This window comes from Sebastes fasciatus, chromosome 13 (genome assembly GCF_043250625.1).
Source record: "Sebastes fasciatus isolate fSebFas1 chromosome 13, fSebFas1.pri, whole genome shotgun sequence".
Classification (NCBI taxonomy): Eukaryota; Metazoa; Chordata; class Actinopteri; order Perciformes; family Sebastidae; genus Sebastes; species Sebastes fasciatus.
Genome location: NC_133807.1, coordinates 26,436,304 through 26,460,420, shown reverse-complemented (window position 1 = coordinate 26,460,420; position 24,117 = coordinate 26,436,304). Strand labels below are relative to the sequence as shown.

Here is a 24,117-nt window from a genome sequence, read left to right as displayed (position 1 = left end):
TCTTTATAGTAAACCGTTGCTATGCGTAACAGACCGTTGCTATGGACGCAGTTCTGATGTCGGACTCTGGAGGACCATTTTAATCAATATTTTCTGTACATTATCCTTTACTAAATCACCATAAACACATGAGACTATAGTTGAGATGATTGGTAGACTATCTCATGCCAACATTTCTCATAAATACAAGCTCTTAGTGTATGTTGCTACCTCTCCCTGCTCCTCCAGCAGTTCTCAGCCCAATGGCCAAACTTAGCATAGTCGTTGGTAGGTGATAATCTTATTGTGATTGCAGCTATTTATGTGACGTTAAAATGCCCCTCAGTGTACCTTTAGGTAAAACGATAGGAATAGGTTTGAGGCTCAATCAAATATCCCGCTTGTGATTTCCTTGCTGCAGCGCTACCGTTATCTTACCCACGGGGTTCTTGTTCTTGGCGGGGGCGGGCCTGCGGACAGGGAGGGTGTTGGAGTAGACATCGCTGACCTGTCTCTGGGGCTGAGCCTGGGACTGGCTCTGCGCCTGGGTCTGAGGGGATGAAGGCCTGACTTGGGACACAGATATAGTCCCGCCATCCGTCCAATATTCCTCCCCGTGGACTCCTGTTGTCCCATTTACCATGGACATACCATCGGGGCCCATCAACCTCTGGAATAAACAGGCAGATACATGGATTCAATAAGTTAAATGGTGAAAATGGCTTAGCCTGTGCAATACTACAGTAGCGATTACTTCATGAAATTAGACATTAAGCTGCAGTGATGATGTGTCAGGTTTAAAATCTGCTGCATTCATATTAATTCATCCAAAAAAACTATGGAGAAAAGTCTAGTGAGAGTTTATCCAAGTTCTGAAATGAAATGTGGACTCTAAACAGCCCATTAACCCGAGTGCCATCTTTAAAGTGAGACTGGATTTTCATTTTTATGGAGGGCCAAAGGTGGACAAGCTCACATTAGGAGAGAACTGTTGGCTCCATCACAGTGGTACTACTGAGGAAAGTGAAGTGAAGTAATTCTAGTTATGTAATTCACTTCTCTTAAGAATCAAGAAGGGCAATTTCTGTATAAATTGCCATCAATTTGAAGTCTGTGATGTCATATCCAAGACCACAGTATCTCATCAAAAATGAAAAAAGTATTTGCTCTGGTTTAAAGTTAGCTTCTTTTACAAAATAAAAACATAAATAAATAAAACAGAGACATATTTTTTTTTAGCCTCCATCAGCCACTCCTTTCCTAAACTCACCGCTGGGTGTCCCAGGCCACTGCCCATGAAAACAGCCAACTCCGGGGGCACAGGAAGAGGCACGGCCCCGGGGATGGGGTCTGAGATGACCAGGTTGGATTTGGAGGTATGCAGAGGGCTGGTGCCCCCGAGGGAGGCAGAGCCCATCTGCTGGGCCAGGAGCATGGCCCTCTCTGGCAGCTTGTTGGGGTCTGCGCAGGCCTGTTGCCACACTGGGATCTTCTGGGTCAGCAGGTCTTTACCCTGGAAGTAGGGAGGAGAGATTGGAGAAAGAAAAGTAGAGTTACCGCCTTGCAGTTGTATGCCTCCACCAACCAGTCAAGTTGTCACGTCATCACTTGACAACATATAAGCCTCTGGGGGGAAGGGGCTTCTTCAATACGCCGGTCATTGTTTACAGTCTGATTAGAAACTTGAGATGCGAGACTGGAGTTGAGAGACGACGTGTTTTTTTCACAAGCAGCCAGTTTACAAGCTGATTTTAAACCAATAAGACAGCAGGTGGGTTCAGAGATTGCATTTCGGCCAATGCGTTCCGCCTCCAACCAAAGCCTGCTGCTGTTGAATTATGGCCAAAAATGTGTTTTGTGAGGTCACAGTGACCTTTGACCACCAGAGTCTAATCAGTTCAATCTTCCGAGTGGACGTTTGTGCCAAATTTGAAGAAATTCCCTCCAGGTGTTCCCGAGATATCAAGTTAACGGGAATGGGACGACTCCAGAAAATGCCATAAAAAAAGTCATAAAAAGTCAAAGTATAGCAGCATTATGTCATTAAAAAAAGTCATCGTATATTATGTCGAGCAAGTGGACGTTAGTGCCAAATTTGAAGAAATTCCCTCCAGGAGTTCCTTAGATATCACGTTGATGAGAATGGTATTCTATATTGATATAGCTGCAATGTGACCAGAGAAAGAAGCTCAGTTAAGCATTTTCCTCACTAAACTCTCAATCTCCTTCATATTCTCTCTAAAAAAAAAAAAAAAAAAAAATCCGTTCTCAAAGGTTTTTCCTCACTCTGTATCCTTGACCGCTGCCCTATGCACAGCTATGATAATGTGTTGCTGCTGCTGCGTGGGAGAGGCTGTGGGACAGACGAACGATACAACCGAGCTGCCCACTGCAGCAGCTCACAGCCTGTGGACACGGCTGTTCTCTCTACAACCACAGACACACAGCTTAATGGACGGAAGGACGGAGATCCACACATGTATGACTGTACTGTACAGTATACACACATACAACACGTGGACAGTTTTGTCCCTTTGTATGTGCTGATTTGTAGCCCTCACCATCTCTTTATCCGTCTCTCTCACACACACACACACACACACACACACACACACACACTAGGAACCCGCTGGGAGAGGGTTCTTCAGTTTGCTGAAGGTGAACTCTTCCCACGCACACCCCCATCCTGATTAATGACTAGACTCCATGTTGAAAAAAAGAAGCGGCAGCACAGTCCATGTACACACACACACACACACACACACACACACACACACACACACACACACAGTCCTCCTCCAGCCACATCTTCAGGCTGGCAGTTCACACCCACCAGTAATCCCGGGAGACTGATATACTTCATTACCCAAGAATATCAAATTCTTGGGTAATGGATAAGCATACATTTGTAACACAACAAGCATCTAAATCCTTGTTAATACCGCTCCATTACCTTTGGTGGTACGATATAAGGGGAGGGGGGATCTGTTCGGATTCAAAAGGTTCTTTGCTTTAAATGTCAGCAACAATGTGAAAATAACAAGCAGGTATTATACAACTCTCTAGTGACTGCTGTAAACAAAATGGTAGGGAAACACTTCTGTCCCGTTTGTTGCACTGAGCTTTGATTTCCTCTTTCTCTACATTCAGCTGTATTTTGATGCCTCTTTCCTATTAGAAGTCTTTCATGAACCGAAACAAGCGAGGCAGTTTCTCTACACAAGGAAGTGGCCAGACGCCCGGAGGTGCAATGATGGATTACAGCTTCAGATATGCCTGTCAGCTGGGCATTGTCTACAGTCTTAATGAATTTTTAAAATGAAGAGGCCCCTGTGAGCGGTCAAAGCTAATGCGACTTTGAATTATATATCTCCTAGTATGCTCTTTTTGCTCAACAATGGTCTACAGGAGGTGAGTTTCAAATGAAACGCAGATGACAGATGGGGAGTAGTCGACTAGAATCAACACAATAGCACAAAAAGGAAAAGTTTTATAAATTGACTTAACAATTTAGGTTGATTATAAGCAGTCGGGGCACAGCTGGAAAACAGTGATGTCATGCATTTTAGTGCACCAATCGGAGTTTAGCAACATTTCAATAAAATATGATGACAGTTGAGGAGTTGCCATCACCGTCAATCAAATGTGATGAAAACAAACCCACACAGTCCTGATGAAGCAGATTTGCTGAGTTTTTGAGTGCAAAACTTTGAATTAATAAAACCCAAAGATATTTTTTTCTGAACTTTAACTTTGATTTTTGCTTATTATTATTAGATTAAAGAAATACTTGCTGCTCTAAAGTGGCAGTATTGACTTAAACGTCTATCTTCATGAGGGCGTTTGTTAACTGTGATGTCCTGCAACAAAGATCAGCTGTAAACACTAAATATATCCTCATCTATTCTAATTCAATGGCGTTCACTTCTCCTTATCTCTCTTTGATCAAGAGACACGTACCTTGCCGTGGTAGGCGCTGCTGTTCTTGGCCACGGCACACTGGCGGTCCACCAGGAAGCAGTACCTGCGACGCTCCTCGGACAAGGCTGTCTTGTATCCCTCGGCGATGAAGGTGTCCAGCTCAGTCTGCTTACTGCTGATGGTCTCCACGAACTGGTGGGGTACACACACACAATGACACGTGAGAACTTGGGACATAGTATCTCGAGATTTGTACAAAAGAATCACAACACGCCGGTGTTTGTGTCAAAAGATCTGGATATATTTTATTTTGTTTCATATGCATAAACATAAAGGTTTTACACCTGAGACAGGGAGAAAGAAGTTTTGGTTACTGGTGCATTGCAGGTCCTTCACAGCTGAATGTCAAAAGCCTTTTTCACATATAGTAGGTACATTTCATACATATATAGGTCCTTTTCCGAATAATACATATTATGTAAGGGATAATGTGCAGCGAGCCGGTCATTGTTGCAATGCGATGCGGCACCCCGACGCGGTCTTGCATCGCACCGAAGTGGTTTATTTCACAACAATGACCCACTAGCTGTACATTACTGCAAACACGTACTTGATCGAACAACTTATTCAAGGAAACACTAATTCTGTTATGAAAAACTCAAATCTGTGCATGTAAGGGAAAATGTCATAGTTGGGCTTAAAGTAAGTAAGTAAACTAAGTAAAACATGTACGGAAACAACGTAACCCAACAACGGAAAAACACGTCACAAACGTCAACAAACAGAACAGCGGTCAACAACATTCTAAACACCGGTCTTCTGGTTAAAAGTTTGGCGTTTGTTGGACCCATACACCTCAATAAGTGGTCATTCTTGCTTTTTATACTATGTCACTAACTCTTACCGTAGCATTTATACGTGGATGCGTTTACATACAGGATACATGGCGTACAAAAGTCACGCGGAAATCAAGAAAGGTGTACTTATTGCACGCTAAACGCCTTGTGCATTATCGTTGCATTTATGTGCCTTTTTATGCGAACAGAGGAGGGGAGACTCCCAACGGCTGGAAGTTGGCTCGCAGCCGGCTGGGAGGGAAAATTCTAGTTGGCTGCATCTGTAAGGCTGATTGTCAGAGGGTCTGACGAGGAAAGGGTCCAAGCAGCTAACTAACATCTAAGTGCTTTGTGTTTTAATAACACCTTGCTTCACATTCACACAATTACACACATACACACACACACACACACACTGCTCGGTCCAGCTCTGTCTCGTACTGCCAATCACCGCACAGCTCTGCTGGAGCAATTAGGGGTTGAGAGCACCTTGGCGGTAATAGTTGTGCGAGGAGAAAGCCTTACTCAGTAACTTTGTCGGGCCAGATTTTCCCTCCCGAGTGCTACCGAGGCGAGGCAATTATGACTGAAGATCCCGCAGTGTGGAGGAGGAAATGCTCACAAAGTCCACTTAGTCGATTTTACGTGTCGGACGATAACAAATAACAGGTGTGTTAATGTATGTTTATTAGAGGGAGTAACGGGGACAGGAAGGGAGGGAGTTTGTCTTAACATGAGCTCCCTGAAAATAGTCAGTGACAGTGGTGAGGAGCTACAGGGAGTCTTATTTTGAAGAGGCATTGAGGTGTTTTTGTGAGCGTGTGCATTCACATGTCAGGCTCCGTATTTACAAACAGCAGAGTTTGCATGTCGGTAGCTGAAAGTTTTCGATACTGTAGTCTCGAAGTAGGTCAACTTTCGTGGCTTTAATACTGTAACATCTGGTGATAAATACCGACCTAGAAGAGACGGCTATATTTACTTGCAATGATTTGACCTAGACTTTACTTTTCTTTGGGGTATTGGCTGGTTTGAAGTTTGTTATGGGGTGTGTTTCTCTTACATAACCGGAAACAAATATACCTTTCTTTTGGTATACAAATAAAGCTGGCGTGTCATGTGTAATCACCAAATACACTTTGTTTTTATGCTTACAACGATAGGAAAAAGTCCACCTTGTTTGTTGACACATGACTCCAATACCATTCAATATATTAGGAAACGATAGAGACTTTGGTCCTTTCAGTCTTAGCCGGAGGAGAGGAGAATTGTCATAATTCCTCAAGTTCAGTATTCTCAAGGCACTAGAGTACATTTTTAGAAAGTTTTACAACATATTCCACAAAGGCAAAAGATTAAAAAGCTAATGAAGTTCGTTAAATTTGAGCTCTTCCCTGCAGCTAAATGTAAGATCCTGTGGTGCCACCGCACAGATGCAGACGCATCTCATTTAGTAACCACCAGAGCTCACTACTTCCCCACTGCCAACAGCCACGAGGTTAGTTCATTGGGATTCCAAGTGTGGAGGGAGACTTTAGATGACTAAATGATACCAAACATTTATGCCTTTTTGCATCAACGGCCGGAAGAAATCCACCTAAACCAGCATTACACAAATCCACAGAGCCAAGTTGTCAAATCGAGCAAGACGGGGATGAAAGGATGATGAACGTATTTCTCTCCTGGGACTCAGCCTGACCTTATTCTGTTCTTTCTGCACACCTTAAGCTCAAATTATGTGCTTTGAAACTGGTTCAGTTAGTTGCTTTAGCTCTTTACAGGCACAGCGGCGTTTCGGTTAAAGGGCTTGAGCGTCACCTCGACGAGGCAAAGGGCTTGTCAAATCCGCACGGCCCAATTCTCCGACCATTCAAAAGGTCACCAAAGTAACCCAAGACAATGAGTGCAGTGGGAAAGGCCCCGGCAGACGTCAGCCACTATTATATCTGAGCGACATCATAGCCGGAATGACTTGTTTTGCAAAGGTTATGAATATAAATGAAACCTGCAGCACGTCAATGCAGTTCTCAGCGTTTCTTGCCTCCCCCCTTACACTGACAGATTCAGGACAAAATCCTGACAAAATTTGACATTATGCTCTGAGCAGCTTCCAGTAATTACAAGCTGCCGGGAAGGGAGGGATTCACACCCTTCCAAAAGCGAAGCGATTCACAACAACACAACTGTTTGTGCTCATTTTTCCCTCATTCACAAGCATTTTTTTTCCTGCACAGTTAAGAGCTGCTTAGGTTGGCTCTTCTGCTCCTTCATCATCAGCACTCTTTGGATTCAAAAGAGTCGTATTGCACTGTAACGCTCCGGGGCGCGCAACAGAAAGCACCTATACCTACCTGCTATAAATCTACTGTCTGTGTGTTTGTCAGTGCTTATCTGGCGTCTTTTCTGCTACTGTGTGAATCCACAATTCCCGGTTGGAATCACTTTTCAATTTTATGACACCGAGCTGAAGAAACGCGGCGCTTATCAAACATCTGGAGACATTCATTCCGAATCCTGAACTCCGTCTGGGCTCTTATTAACAGACTATGCGTCGCAAAAGGAGTTTATCTAGATGAAACCCCTTTCTACTGGCACCTTGGTCCACTCCATTGAACTACATAATGAGCTGATTAGCATTTTGGCAGGGGCTTTGCCCATTGATGAGATGGCACAGTGGAGAAGTGTCTGAGAGAGCAGAGGTTGGGGAGTAAAGACAGACAAAGAGACAGACAGAGAGAAGTGGGAGAGACAACAGCGAAAGAGTGTGAGAGAGAGAGAGAGGGCGATCAATGAAATGCGTCCGCCGCCATCTGTGGCCGCCGCCAGACTGCGGCTCAGACACACTTTACTTTTTAATGAAAAGAGAGGAGATAAAAAAGAAAACTTTGCGCCTCTCATCTGCTAGAATAACACAGATGTGGGCAAGGAGGAGGAGGAGGAGGAGGATGAAGAAATGTTGATCTTGCCTTAGCAACTTGTACTTTCTCGACTGCCTCGTCGTATCGCCTGAGAAAACTCATCTCCGTCTGCGCAAATTAGACTAAGCGCTGTGTCTGTAGTCGGCCACTCTCTGAGCCTCTCTAGGTGGAAGTCATTGTGAGTGCAGGGCTCTCTCTCTCCCTCTCTGTGTGTCGTCCTCCTCGGGGGGACTCTGGCACAAACGAGTTGACTTTTCCTCTCACACGCCCACATCCGTGATATGATCAGAGAGAGCGAGCAGGCTGGAAATGGGTAAGGGAGATTGATCTTCCTTTTCTCTGCTCGCTGACGTTATGAGTCCGGAGCCTGATGAGCTTGCTCCTCTGCGCAGATGGGCCCAATTGATCAGTCGTATAGAGACTCAGGAAGAGTGAGGCGCTACTACACTACCGACACTATGTCCAATCAGCACCACGTTTAAATTGTTGGGTTGTCGCTGCATCTACTTAGATCCACAGTAAGATACTGTATCATCCAGAATGAACTACTGGCAATGACATGTGGCATCACGGTACTCATAGGACAAATCTTGAACCCCTGACTTTTAGTCTGCTGTCACCATCCGGTCAAACTTCTAATTAGAACAAATAAAATATCAAAGTCTGTTGGGAAGATTGCCAAGAAATGCCTAGAATATGAATATTTCCTTTCTTGCACCACCGTTAGGATAACAATGTAATATTGCACACAAGATATTCTGTATTAACTGAGCACATTCGTACTCCTCAGGGGATGAGAACTGTTTTATTTTCAATGCCCCCGTGACCTTTCGTAACTCCCTCAAGACAAACTCTAAACTACCATCACTACTCATAAGTAGGGTTGTCCTCGACCAAAGAAATTCTTTGTCAACTAATCAATTAGTTGATTTAATCGCTAGATCTGTAAAACTGAGTTTCTCCACAAAGAATCACCACTTTAAATATTGTGTTTACCAGAAATGTGCTCAGAAGGTTCTTGGAAATAAGTCATTCAACATGAAAAAAGCATAAAAAAGAAAAAACGACTAAAGAAATCTTAGCAGACTAAGACCAAAACAACAGATTATTTGACTAAGAGGGGGCAGCCCTACTCATAAGGCTCTAAATTATGCAAAACTGTCGGAAGATAAATCCTACAAATTTTTATTCTGTGGTGTAATGAAGATTATGGCTTTTAAGGGCCTAAATATGGATTTAGACTTGTATTTTTAGATTTAGTCTATCATTTCTTTAACTAACCAAAAGCTTCCTGCATTCCTGTTTCTGTTCACCAAATCGTGCTTCACCACCTCACCCAACAGATGCCTAAATCATCCAACACAAGGCAGTCAGGAACATGCAACAACTTGCCGCTCTTGACTGAGATTTACAGGCTTAGTGCGCTCAAACACCCCTCCCCATCCTGAGCCCTGCTCCACGCTAAACTGGACTGCTGCGCACACACACTGCCGACACTTCATACAGCATCTCCTCATGGCATCCCTGACACAGTGGAACAAACTCAATGTGACGCAGCAGCACGTCAGATCAACCAGCATATGACAGGAAAGGGCAGATGTGTGTGTGTGTGACTGTATAAACTCAGAGGAGGTGCTTTATTCTACAAGCAAAGTTTTAATACCCAATGAACTCTACAAAACATTGTAAGTGCCGTTAGAATCATGTTTATTGATCTGATTCGGTCATGGGCGGCCATGCTTCACAGCGAGACCGGCAGCAGCTCGGCTCTCACCGAGCAAGCCTTGACCTGTTAGAGATTCTTGTTTCCACCCTCTAGGCAGTCAAGACTTCCAGTTTCTAGAGAAGTTCTTGTGAAGGAACAACTGTCGCCATTTTCTGCTGCGTTCTGCAGTTTGACAGAAGCACAGGCTGCAGGACTAAACCAATCACTGACCCTCACACCACAGTGAAGAGACGGTGTGTGTGTGTGCGTCTATGTGGAGAGAGTACGCTTCTCCCATCAATTAGGCGGTCGAGTGACGTAAAAAACTAAATGTGACAGATAACTAATTAAGTTATGTCTAACACCGAGGGTTCATTCCAACTCATCAGAATTCATTTCACCTGAGCTGCTCTGTCAGAGGTTGCTTTGCTATGGAAATGATCACGACGCCCAAAGCAAACACGGCTTTGTTCCCTCAGTGAATCATGCGACCGCTTCGGTTTGATATACAACCATCTTGACAAGTTGTGAACATCTGACTCCTAAAGACTGAAACTGTTGAAATATTATTGTCTTTGATTCAAATGAGCGTTTTATCCATAATGTACTGTAGCGGTTACACAAGTCACCTAAACACCTTTACCTAAATATAAAAAGCGGATGCTTTTTGTTTAAAACAGACTTAGAATCCCAAACAAATCAATCCACCTGTAGAGCAAATTCAAACAGCACAATATATCTCACAGTGCTGTTCATATGTTCACTTCAAGCCTCATTAAAAACAGAGATTTCTGACTAAAAACACAGAATTTTAAAACCCAGAAACTTCAAAATAAAAGCTTGCAGCAGGATGCTATAGACCATTTCACGGTCGTAAACCTATCCCAGTTTATTTCCTGTTGCAGTGTATGTGAATGACATAAGCTGACAGGAGGTAAACATGGACCCGAGCTGTTGCCTAGCAACGCAATTCCATTGAAATGGTCTATATAATAAATAATACAGAGTGTCTATTTGGATCTGGGTGAGTATAGTCACACGGCAGCTATTCGGCAATTTAAACCCAGCTAAGTTGAATATGCTAGTTAATTTAACAACAGTTAGCTGCAAGAAAGCCGTTCCTGGCAGAAAGATTAGGTATTAGTAGTAGTAGTAGTAGTAATACTAGTACTATAAAGAAACCTGAAGGGGTTTCTTTCACAACAATGACCCGTTAGCTGTACATTATCTCGCTTATTACACGGCTACTTACTTAAGAAATCAATAATTTGACACAAGTCAAGTCCAACATCAGAAACCCGCCCATAGCAACGGTCTGTTATACATAGCAACGGTCTGATATACATAGCAACGGTGTGCTATAAAGAAATAACAGACAGTAGAACGCCGTGTTTGACCAATCAGAATCGGTTATTAAACAAAGCCGTGTAATAAGATGACATAATAACTATAAACCTCTTTAATTAAACACTATAAAAAATTTTTCAAAAATGTAAAAATCATAAATAAGTATATAAATAAGTATAATTAAGTATAATAACCTTTTAAGTAAATAATAGCATTCTGCTTTGAGCTTTTCTTTTGACATGTCTGTGTTTGAGGTACATCATCCTTAGAGGATAATTGAGTCAGCTATTTTGTGGTGCGTATAATTATTCTGTTAGAAACCTGATCAAAGCCATGTGCAGAAATACACTGGCTGAAGTAAATGTGTACTCCTCCAGTACATCAACTAGTACAGCTTAACTACTTGTCTTGTTTCACGTTTGTGTCTGCGTGACAGCTGTATGTGTGTATAGATGTGCTGTATATGTGTGTATAGATGTGCTGTATATGTGTGTATAGATGTGCTGTATATGTGTGTATAGATGTGCTGTATGTGTGTATGGATGTGCGAATAGATTGGCGAGGGCACACAATTCATAATCAAACCTCCACTATTTGCCTTCCCACTCAGGGCACCTCGCCGCCACTGCCACCTCCTCCATCCTTGCTGTTTTGTGGATTTCTCTTTACTTTATGAAGAATAAAGTCATTATCTTGCATTGAGACTCATAAATATTCAAACCAACAGTCTCCCACCACATGCACGCAAACTCTGCGTGAAGTACAGCAGTGCTACAAACTGGCTTGAGAGTTTTATATTTACATTTTCCTTTTTATCTTGTTTGACAGTAGCTCTTTACAAATCTAATTCTGAATTGAGCCATCCATGTTGATGGTTATCTTCATTCTAATTGTTTAGTTGTGATGTAGTATACGAGGCTTCGTGCTCACCTGCATCTCCTTCTCTCCGTACTTGGAGGGGTTCTTGCTGCCCTGGCTCTTCCTGCGCAGCTTCTTCAGCTCGGCCTGGCACTTCTCCAGACTCTCCCCTTTGCTCTTGTGCTCCAGCTGGTATTTCTTCAGGGCAGCCTACATGGGGGGAAACAGCCAGAGCAACAAACACTAAATTAGGACCACAAATTAAAAAGCCTGGGTGACAGACGGTGGTGGATGAGCAAATACATAACAGCACTGCCAACCTATTTCTGAAAGTTTTTACACTAAATCCTACTTTACGAACAAAGAAATCGTCATCTCACAGAACTTTGAAACCTGCTTCAGACATGCAATTTCAATTTAAAGGTCTTATTCATTCGACTTTATTGCCATACGGACGTTATAAACTCAAAGGAAATAGATTGTATTTAGGATAAAATATGCCCTTGTCTAGTCTAAAAAAGGGTAAACATGTTCATTTAATTGTAAAGTGTTGTATATTTAACATATATTTATTATTTTTTACCCCCATCAGCAGCTATAACCCCATAATTTATTATATCTTCAGCTGTGCAATAATCAGGTTTACTCAGGTATTAACGCTGCATTTATTTGTACAGTACATTTAAACTAATATTTGTATGTATTTATACTATTCTTGCGTTTTTACCACACTTAATGATAGATCCTATTTTCAGCATTATTATTTGCACCGTTGTTATAAATATTTCTTATTTTTATTTTCTTATGATTTCTCTATGTTTATATACGTATTTCTAGACTGGGAGCAAAACGTAACTCAATTTCCCCCCGGGGGATAAATAAAGTATTTCTGAGACTGATATTTATTTATAGTTTCCTTGCCGGAGAGAGGGAAGTTCATCCCAAAGCTTGCTGCTGTTTTTAAACCCTACACCTTAAAGAAGAGCGCTTCATGCAGCTGTGAGTGTGACTACAAACAGAGTTTACTCTGTCACGGAGTGGAAGGGTGTAGGGACCGGATTGGAGTTGGGCCTTAGTGTGGAAAAAATAGATAAAGATTGACGGTAAGTGCCTGGCAACGACTTGTTGTGAAGTAAATGCAACGGAACGGGGGAGGGAGAATGTTATCGATGTTATCAATAGCAACTTGAATGTTTGTTTAAGTTACTTATTTCTGTGTGGAATTGTTTTAAAACTCCTTGTTGGTGTATTCAAGAAGACTTTGACATCTTTTTAATCAAAGAAAGAAAGGAAATAGCAAATTCACAGAATTATTATTTTTTGTTTTGCAGATTTGATTTATGCAACGACACATCTCCTGATTGTGCCTCTTAAAACATCATCTGTAATTGATTACCCATCTTCAGCAGATTTCAAGTTATCAGCGTCCTTGGTGAAAAGAATAGAAATCAGTGGCAGCCTGACAATGGGTGATTTGTAGCAACAAAACGACTGGCCCTGTCCCTCTTTACAGCCAGAGTTTATTTATTTAATTCATTTAATTTGCTCTTTTTAATTATTTATTTATTGAGAATAACAACTTTGTTTCCGGGCTGAACCAGCTCTGTTGCTATAGTAACTGTGTCTGGTGTGCGACAAAGCTTGTGTGGATTTCCTGTACGAGGCAAAAATTGGCTGAGGAGAGCTCCTGCATGAGGGTTCAACACCCACATTTGCATACTGCGAGACACGGAGGACGCAGGTATCCTCTGGGTAGCGTTTGGTAGCCAAAAAGAAGCTGTTGACACCAGAAGATATGACACATGCAGTGGGTGGTATTAGCTCTAAACAACCTCTAAACAATAAACTAAGACACTGCTGGAATTTTACATTTTAACTTTATCTACTGTTGATCAATTTTCCAGGTCAGGAGTTTATCTGGAACACTGATTTGCTCAACATTTCAAACATGCCTTTGCAATGGTGTTGTCTTTGCAACCCAATAACAATGAATGACTCATCCTTTCAGTCCCTCCTAGTCTTTGAGGTAAAAGGAGTACATCCAATATGGGTTGCCCTGCTATTCACGTCCAGACCGGTAGCACTAAAAGGTGTGTGAATGACAAGTGTGTAATAAGAACACCCTTCTTGCTTTAGGCGTGTCAGTTTCACAGCATGGTAGACTGTACTTACTGTAATGTAATGACATAGAATAGAAGGGGAGAAAGGCCGCTAATGACGGGCGGGAGGGTCCAACAAATATGGGACTTTCAACCAGGAGACCGGTGTTTGGTTTGGAAGTTACGTTAGTGACGTTTGTCACGTTTATGTAGGTATTTTACTTAGTTTACGTACTTATTTCAAGCCCAACCATGACATTTTATCTAAACCTAAGTGAGTGTTTTTGTTGCTCCCTGCTGGTACTGCACCGTTCTCAAACCCAGGGTGTCAAATACCGACACTTTGTCACGGCCGTCAGCGTTAGATACCAACGCACAAGGCACCCTTTAGCAACGATAGGAGACGCACCAGGCTTTCCATTAACTACATTGTAAACTCATTTACTTTTCATGACGAGTTGGAATGAGAACGCAATGAATATTCATGCCTCGGCGAGGCAAAACGTGAAACTGACACGCTATCCTCTGGTGGACTTTGCTTTCGATTTTAATTACATATTTGTTTATACATTGTGATGTAGTGTTTTTTTATGGACTCCAGCAAGTTTCTACTGTGGTAGTATCTAATGGGGATTCTGGGTAAATAATAATTTAAATAAAGCTAGGACCGGCATGATATCGGTTGTCATATCTTTAACTCCCAGAAGCCGATTCTCCCCAGTGGAAAACCCCCGGAACACAGATCACACAGTGTAGTAATGGTTAGGGAGGACACAGTTGGGTATTGTGGAAAGTCTGCAGGGTGAAGCTGGGTGAACAAGATAACATCCCGATAGCATCTGCCTCATTGATGTGGAATGTTCCCCCTAATTTACAAATCAAAAGCTTGTTGACTTTTGTTACCAGCGCTTGAACCCACAACTCTCCATCACTGGCTACTACTGCAGATAGATCATTAGATCTGATTAGAAACAGAGATGGACTTTGGTGAGAGAATCTGACCTTTGTCCTGCCAGACGTTCTCCTCTAATCTATAGGCTGTTTTTTTTTTTGCATTTCAGGTTTACTGTGTGCCCAAATTCTGACCTCCGAGTTGTAAAACCCGGCGTACGCCATTACGCAAGACAAGAGAAAGAGAGACGGAGGCAGAGGGAGAACAAAGAGAGACACACCGCTGGGAACAGCACACACACTCTTGTAGTCGACAACAGTGAGTCTTTTTGAAGTCAAAATTTCAGATGATTAATTCATAAAAGTCTGAAGCAAAATGACTGCTATTATCGCCGCGGTGGATCTGTAGGAAATTCATTAAAAGTAATGGATGTTAAAACCGCCTCGATAGAGACGTCTAAAATAGTTTATGCATCTGAACTAATAAAGTAAGAAAATATTTCCATATCTTTTTTTTTTTTTTTCCCATATACAGCCAACAGAAATTTGGCAGATGTGTATGGAGTCAAAGATTAAATCAAACACTTATGGTTTTCATTTGGAGTCAACACGGCAACATCTGATTTTACTGATAAGTCTCCCAGCAGCCTACAAACAAACCTTCTTTCCATTTAATTTTAAGAGCAATATATTATAATAAGTGTGTGTGTGTGAGTCAGTGGCTGTGAGCCGCAGCAGCTCATAACGTGGTCTTTCCAACAATACAATACAATAATGGCAACGTTATCCCATCCCCCTAAAACAACGCGCAGCAGTGCTGCTCTACACTCAGGCTGCAGCCCACTCATTCTAAAGATATCACATGTAGACCAGCTCCACACACACTCACGCACACACTCACTCCAGGAGGGCTTTATTATAATCAGTCTACCCTTGACGGGTGAGTAGATGTGAAATATTATTTCAAATCATCACTTTAAACATCCTCTAATCGCCTCAGAGACAGACTTTGATCCAGATGTTAAAACACAACTTCGCCTCCATCTCTGCTATCACTTCGCTCAAATTAGGCCTCGGCAGATTTGATGTAACGTGATATACGAAGTGCTAGAAAATGAGGCTTATTGAGGCTGAGGTGTCAGATACTCACAGTGAGATAGCGGGAGTCCAGGTCCACCTTCTTCTCCAGCTCAGAGAGCAGCTCGTTGTGGAAGGATTTCAACTGGGGAGGAAGCACAAAAACTAAATAAATATACAATTCAATGGCTAAATCCTCCACAGAGGCTGCATGCAGATACAGAGGTCGACGACAAAGTTGTCTCAATAGACAAAGAAGTTATTAAAATACATGTGTTATCTTCATTTACTCAGTCACTGAATAAATGTTTTATCAACAAAGTGCCGGCCTGTGAAGCCTCTCTCAGCTTGCAAATCACTGTCACTGTCACTGATTCAGCGCTATCTGACACAATATTTAGTCACGGGATTGTAAACTGACCTGCCTGAACAACCGGCGACCAAATCAGAACAAAATCTGCTCTGTTCTGCTCTGCTGACATTCATTTATTACATATACTAACTGTCATTGATAACATTAAAGGCAGGGTTGGTATATTAGTTAAATGCTCTGACAAAAAAAGAAGAAAAAAAACAGTATCTGTGGCTGTTGCAGGACTGTAATAATAGGCTACCTGCCTGTGCGCACTCTGCCCGTATACTCATGCACGTCACTGGAGTGTTCTACAAGCTGCCAGCTTGACAGCTGTGAGTACTAACAATAGCCATGTTCGCCGTTCACGATCATTATGATATGTTTATGGTCATAAAGTTAATTTTGGGGGAGTGGCTTTGGAGGGAGGCCTGAAGCGACGGACTGTGAGTGTTGCTGACTTGGTGACTATCTCTCTAGATTTAGGGACTTTTGGAGCAAGTGCTGTTTAGATACTTTCATTGGAAAAGAGTTGGCAACACTTGGATTGTTTTTTCTTCGACTGGATAATTTTTAAAAATCTACTTTACTTTTGCTAGGATTTTAAGACTGCCCACCATGCCTTTAATTATCTTAAATAACATTTTACATAATCATGGAAAGTTTTTTTTTCCTCAATTCATAATCTTTATGATGCCATATTATGGTTGTTGTAGGTAAAAAAAAAAAATACATTTATGAGATTAAAGTGGCCAATTTACGAAAAAAAACAACACAAATTTACAAATTTGTGAGATTATAAAGTCATAAATTTACGAGAAAAAAATCTCGGAAAAATAGTGCAAAACCGTGGTAATGATAAACTGTTTTTTAGTTCCACATCACTTCACTTTGCAAGGTTGGATCAACCCCTTGAACACTGCGGTAACGTGAACCTCCGAGTGCTAAATATATCATATTCATGACTTTATTATCTCACAAATTTGTGAGTTGTTTCTTTTAAATTTGCCACTTTAATCTCAGAGAAAGTTTTTTTCTCATAAATTTACAACTTAAATCAAGTTTTTTTCTCAGATTATTACCCTCCTCCCCCAGCTCCATAATTATTTTCTTTTTCACCTTTTGCACTGCCATAAATCTTTGAAATTAACTGAATAAAAAAATCTAAATTGAAGGTCAGGTTTTGATAAGTAACATGTGCATAGGTTAATATATGTGCGACAGGTTAGTATTTGTCCTACATTTAAATCATATAGTTAGACAGAATCCCAGCAGACTTAAACAGGAAGGAACAGATCAGATTTGGGGAATGTAATCTTCTAATTTAGCTAGTTCAGCTCAAAGTGTCTGAAGCGTTTTTGCAGAGCGAGGACTGTGGATTTAATTCCTGATATCTTAGACTGGAGTCATGCTGAGGAGCTACATGTAACACTGGAGGATCAGTATGAAGAAGAGGAAGGATTACATACATATGGACTGCAGGCATAGGGGCAGGTAGACGACATGACGAGCACCTATATTGTATAGCCCAGGGCTTCTTCTATACTGGACACACACTAATGAACTCTATATTAACTCGTCACGCAAGCATATTACCCAGAAAGCCATACTGTTCAATTAACTCCCTCCACTTCCCCAGCCACCTCCTGTATTAGCAGCTTGGATTTATACGAGCTCAGCGTGTCGGTTCATTCAATACGTGTTCATTTAATTATCGTGCACTGCCCACAGGGGCTCCGGAGCTCAGGGACAACAACTATTGTTAAAATATTACATTAGGAGACCTTTTACATTGCCAGGGTTTTATTATAGAGAGAGAGCTGTGGTGTTGAAGCACACAGCGAACAACCCTTTGAGCTTAGAATACCAACCATCTCCTCTAGCTGCACTTGGATCTGTCTGTGGACCTCCGCCATCTGGAACAGCACATCCCCTGCACACAGAGAGAGAAAGAGAGGGAGACAGGGAACACATGAACAACACTCAACAGCACAAGCATTCCTAGAGCAGAGAGACAGAGAGGAGAGAGGCAGCAGAGAGAAACAGAGAGACCCCAGCGTGCAAAAGCTCATGCAGTAATACACAAACATACAGGACACGTGACTTGTCACTGGGACAACGAAGAACATGATGGAAGTTGTTTTTTTTTAACAGAAAACAGAGAAAATGAAACAATAACAAGTGATGACGAAAATGGGGGAGACAAAATGCTTTAAATTAAATTCTGGTTCTTCAAGCGTGTGAGTGCTGATGTCTCAAGGAGATCAAACATTTTGCCTTTCTTTCTTTGATTAATCTTAAACATCAGGCAACGTGATTTCTACTAGAACAACAAAAATAATATAAACACCTCAAAGAAAGGTTAAAGTCTCCACACAAAAAAAAAGGAAAGAACCAAAAAAAGGGAGGGTCATGCAGCTATTAGTGAAGAGTGTTTCATTGTCATATACCTACAGGCTGCCTCTTCTGAATATGCAGTGCATTGTCGAGAAAAAGGAAAACAAAGAGCTACATTGAGCGAAGGACACATATACATAGAGAGACCTGGTGGAGAGACAGAAAGATGAGACACGTACATTTCCGTGACCAAAAAAGGTCCAAAGCCCCTTAGCTTTACGGGTTATTGCCTAGTGAAAACATTCTAGTATTAAAGGTGTTATTGATAACATTTTTATGTAGAGAAATATTAAAAAAAAATAATCTTTTAGCTTTTAGAAAGGTACCAAATAAAATTGTATTTTACTGAAAAAAAATATTATGATTGTGAATTAATCATTTAAAAAAATTTGGCGGGTCCAAAATGAATGTTTTGTTTATCTCTGTGGAAGATATCTGACGGTTGGTTCCCACTTCTAACAAAGCTTGTGAGCCAATAGTAAAACGACGTTGGTATCACGTGGGTAAGTTAGTGTGGAAAAAAACCGGATAAATGGCTGAGATTGATGGTAAGCGCCTGGCAACCACATGTTGTGAAGTAAATGCAATGGAACAGGGGGAGGGAGAATGCGACATCTAGTGGCTGAACGTTATCAATGTTATCAAATAGCACCTTTAAAAATATGGAGTTACTTTTGTGTCTTTCTTATGCAATCAAACTAAATAGACTATAGCAAAACACTGCAATCAAAAAAATGTTTTATTGCAAGTAAAATAAATTTGTGATTAAAAAATGTATTAATGAGAATTCAAAGGTTTTGTTTGTTGTTGAATCTCGTGGGCAGGACCAACGCTGAAAGATGTAAGACACGTCTCTATTGGCCGGTGTCAAATGGAGTGACAGCTTGGCAACGTCCACTGTTGGATTCGCAAGCAAAACCTTTCAATTACAAATTTATTTTACTTGCAATAAAACATTTTTTGATTGCAGTGTAGGTAGTTTTGTTCTTAAATCTATTTTTAGAATTACATATATATGTATATATATATATACACACATGTATATAGTTAATATAATAAAGACACAAAGGTAACTCCATATAATAATGGTTTATATTGATTATTCAGGAAACATACTTTAATACATTTAACTGTATATTGATTTTAGAGAGAAGTGAGTAGAGCTCAATAAGTGGCCAGTGATGAAAATATCAATAATGTTGTGACAGGTCATATTGTGGTATCATAAATGAGAATCGAAATAGCATTGATTGGCAAAGCAATAGCATTTTAAATCTCAAATTCTGGCAAAGCAAGACTGAACTGTGGTAAAATATCATTTATCTTTGTCTTACTGCAGATATACAGAAGTGCTGGACATTTGAGGCTGAGTAGGAGCTGCGTACCGAAGTGCAATAGAGAGAGAGAGCACATTGGATTTTTCAATCTCACGCTCCCCCGCTGTGTCCTCTTTTTGAAAGCGGACCTGTAAGAGTATACGTCATCTCAACTGTTCTCAAAATGCTTCGTAAGTGAAATCAGAAACTTGTGCTAAAGTGGTTTCAGTACGAACTTTATAGGCCTCGCACCAAAGGGCTTTGGAGTGGTCTCCGTCTCAACACACAGCACACGTACAGTACAATGCAAGTAGCTATACAGACAGACAGTGAAGCAGGTTGGAGCATTAAGACTGTATGGAGGCACAAACAAATACAATATGTTATTACTATTCTGTAAAAAGATGTATCTGTATTATATGTGTTACATGTAAGATGAATGAATGTGATATGAATGTACATGTGTCTTGTGTTTATGAATGTATTAATGGTTTATGTTAGTCCATTCTAGGATAGTATACTGCATACTATCTTACACATCAAGGTATTATATGTTTGTTGGAAAGATATTGTAAGCAAAACCTCATGGTGGAAAGCATAAAATTAAATAAAGGAAAATATGTACAAAAACTACTTAGAAGTGGAAAAAAGTTTCATCTTAATTTTTGTAGTGAAGTAACACATAAGGTCCCCTAGCAACATGGTTTATAACATACTATAATATAGTGGTAAGCAGATATAAGAATTATTTTTTTTATTTATGTACAGTATTTGTCAATAATTATAACGTCACTTATGAAGACATATTTTATATCATTACAACAACTCTATTGTCATTCATTATTCGTTCATACCAAGAGAAGTGAGTAATAATTGTTGACAAATACGTAAGGGATAATGTACAGCGAGCCGGTCATTGTTGTGAAATAAACCCTGACACAAAGCGAAGGGGTCTTGTATCGCCCTGAAGGGGTTTATTTCACAACGATGAATGACCTGCTAGCTGTACATTATCCAGCTTATTACACGGCTACTTACTTAAGAAATCAATAATTTGACACAAAAACGGTCCACCAGAGTCCGAGACCAGAACTGCACCCATAGCAACGGTCTGTTATACATAGCAACGGTCTGCTATGAAGAAATAACAGACCGTGGAACGCCATGATTGACCAATCAGAATCGAGTATTCAACAAAGCCATGTAATAAATATAAATAAACACTTATATATGCTTACAACTACATTATAGTGTTATCAGTGTTTATAAGCTGCTTACAAATGCTAAATAGGGGGACTTAAATTAAAGCGTCACGATGACCAATCATGGACATTTTTCAAAAAGGGGTTTAACTGATATAAATAATGACCTACTAATTAGTCAAATCATCATCATCGCCAGAAACATGAACATGTGTGCAGCAAAATCAAACATATGGTTAAGAAGATTTTTTTATTTTTATGATAACAAGCTAAATTCAGTTCCACCACTGACCCTACAACTCATATATAGCCAAGACGTTCAGGCCTTTTGCCCACGGTGCAACAACCTGCTGATCTTGAGCCTCACAGGAGCAGCGAGAAGCAGGCCAGAGCCTCCCGTCAGTTCCCAGCAGCCCCGCTAAGCAGCTTACAGATACTCATCCCTGATCACAGCCCTTCAGGCTTAGAAACCCTGGCATTCTGTCGGCGGCTTCAACTAGCTGGATCAATTAGCAAATGAGCAGCCATCGCCGTGCACACACAAACACACACAGAGGCTCACACACGTAAACCGGTAGGACAGGGTGTTTGCAAAGAAGCCAGAAAGGTATAAAAATGAATGAATCTGCAATGAGTTCTCATCTTGTCATCTGCAGTTTCATTGCTGCACAATGTACCACAGCATAGAGGAGGAGAAAAAAAAAAAGAAGAAATTCACACTTTGGAGATGCAAACAGTTACCATGGCAACTTCGGTATCATATCGCACAACAACACAGAAAATTGGACTGCAGCCTTCAGGGGCGGTTAACAACGGCAGATAATTCGATCAAGAATCAATAAAGAGGCATAATGTGGAGAATCTGAGTGTGTTGTGCAACAATATTGTTTCGTGCAGGCGTGACACAACCTGACGAGGATATCCGCATACCAGCTAGGAGCTTCGTGACAGACGGCTCGATCGCCACGGTGACAAAGTCATGTACACACACAGCAACAACTCTCTTGTCATGACTGTATCAATAAGCTCGCTTAAACCCCGCCTGTGTCCCTGGGAGAAAACAATAGCTCCTCTGTGGTCGATCTGCACCTGCAGCTCGCAGTGACAAGCAGCCACACGCCCGCTAGCTTTAAACCACTGAGTCAGAGAAGGAAGCACGGACCCGGGTGCACATGAACAGACTGTCCCCTGAAGTATGACATCAGCTTTGTGTAGATGTATCGACTGCTTGTGTAACAGAAGCGATGCATACACCCACACAGGTAGAGAAGAAGAAAAATGTGGGCTACGAAGCAGAAAAAAAAAAAAAAATTAAATAAAAAAAAGTGGAAGTGGAGAGAACACGAGAGAGACAGAGATGGAGAGAATGGAGGAGGTGGATGGAGAGAAACTGAATCACTGGTGAAGGTCAAGTCGGATTCACTACGGGTTGTCATGGAAGCAGGATAATGCTAGGGTCGTTGCCATGGGAGAAGTTGCAAGATGAGGGGCAGCGGCTGCAAAGTGTTGCGTTACAAAACACTGTTCAAAGGATCTCCACCCGTACTATCAGCTATCATCACATCAGCAGCTACGCTTCCCCCCGGGGGGGAGAGTGGAGTGATCCCACCTGGAGAGTCTATGTGTGTGTGTGTGTGTGTACAGTGTGTGGGACTAAACAGTACAGCGATGTTAATACCTGCCTAGTCCTAAGGGAAACAAACAAGTGGCAAAGATAATGGGGCAGAGGGATAACGTGCCAGACGTAGATAATAGCTGAGAGTCTGGGTGGCCGTGTGTGTGTGTGTGAGGACACTCTCTGTGAAACCACAACATATAAACACACTTAATCTCGGAGTGAGGGCAGTTTATGCTTACAGTTCAACCCTCTCTCTCTCTCTCACACTCATTTTGTGAATTGGCTGATAAACTCAGTTTGAACTCTTCCCCCCCCCACTTCAGAGAAATGATTGATATGACGGGTTACTAAAATCGGAAGCTCCGCCATCACAGCCATCACCTACTAACCCGATATAAATTTGTCCAGCAATGGTGTCATGCATTTAGGCCATAATGAAGGCTTACCTAACAGCCTTACTGACTGTGAAAGAGAAGTGGGCCACAGCGCTGTTACAAGTAATCTTTATGTTTGTTCGGAGAAGGTCTCAGGTAGGGTGTCGTGCATTGTCTGCTGGATAAGACTGTTATGTAGTAAATCCAAACCATCTGGTATCAGCGAGCCAAAACCTCTTTTTAAGCCGCTGTTCCACCGGGCCTCAACCGCACAACACGTAACAGCAACACTCTACTTCTGTAGAGTAACATTTAACAAAGAAAGCATAATAGTTGTTTAAATACTAGTTTATTTTAAGCTCAACAACAACAACATATACCATGAGTCTTAAGTCAAAGCCTCATGGGAGTTTTTGAATGCTAACAATTAAAGGTGTAACGATACATCAATCTGGATCGATATATAATCCTATATCATTGATGCAAATAAAATAATCGATAATATCGATACATATTGTCATCTTTAAGATACAACTTTAATTTGAAATTTACCACTTTATATTTATTATTTTTATTAAAAGAATAGATTGTTTTTTGAACTTGTGATTTACACCCCTCCTAACAACATGATTAGGTGTTTAAAATTATTAATAAGTTACATTAACTACTACTTATTGTAGTGTTTAGTAGAAGTTACATTAGAGTAGGGACAGAAACCCAGGTATCAATCGCAATACCTGATGAAAAAAGAAGCCAATTCAGAAGCGTTGCAGGACTTTGGGTTGAAGCAAACATAAAAAAAACATAAATCTAACATTTACTACGGGTCAGCTCTCCATTCCATGAATTCCTGCTCCTTTATTATGCAGAAACTAATAGCTGCATAGCTGATATGTCTGCATGAGTAGCTGGTTGGTCCAGAGCCTCGTAGTGGGCTGGTTCGCGTATCATGTTTCTGAGGTCATGACCTGCATCTGGTTGTACAAGGCTAAGGGTCATCACCCCATTAAGATATCTCCATGACAAAACCTGTGTGATATCCGTCATGAAAGATAAACGTATATATGTTTCACATTGTCTCCAAGGATTGAAACAAGATTTAGAGGTTTAATAACTTAGCTGAGGAAAAACAATCCATGACTTAAACTCTCATAAAAAAAGTACGCCCCCTTTGATTACTGCAGCACAAAACCCCCTTTTCATAATTTATCTGCTTTTACTTGTTGC

At 41.1% G+C, this 24,117-nt stretch overlaps 1 protein-coding gene across 7 annotated transcripts in view; it reads right to left on the bottom strand.

Annotated features, from left to right (window-relative positions):
* Nucleotides 1–24,117, bottom strand: part of LOC141781022 (BAR/IMD domain-containing adapter protein 2-like) — a 69,377-nt gene that overhangs the window by 9,837 nt on the left and 35,423 nt on the right. For 5 of the 7 annotated variants that reach the window (XM_074656537.1, XM_074656533.1, XM_074656536.1 and 2 more), the window contains exons 4-10: nucleotides 18,076–18,093; nucleotides 17,855–17,916; nucleotides 15,705–15,776; nucleotides 11,637–11,774; nucleotides 3,940–4,092; nucleotides 1,250–1,492; nucleotides 418–649 (exon numbers count right to left, since the gene is read on the bottom strand). In XM_074656537.1, coding sequence (XP_074512638.1) covers nucleotides 418–649; nucleotides 1,250–1,492; nucleotides 3,940–4,092; nucleotides 11,637–11,774; nucleotides 15,705–15,776; nucleotides 17,855–17,916; nucleotides 18,076–18,093 — 918 coding nt within the window. The remainder of the gene's footprint in view (nucleotides 1–417; nucleotides 650–1,249; nucleotides 1,493–3,939; nucleotides 4,093–11,636; nucleotides 11,775–15,704; nucleotides 15,777–17,854; nucleotides 17,917–18,075; nucleotides 18,094–24,117) is intronic. The other 2 variants (XM_074656535.1, XM_074656534.1) reach the window with 1 other exon arrangement.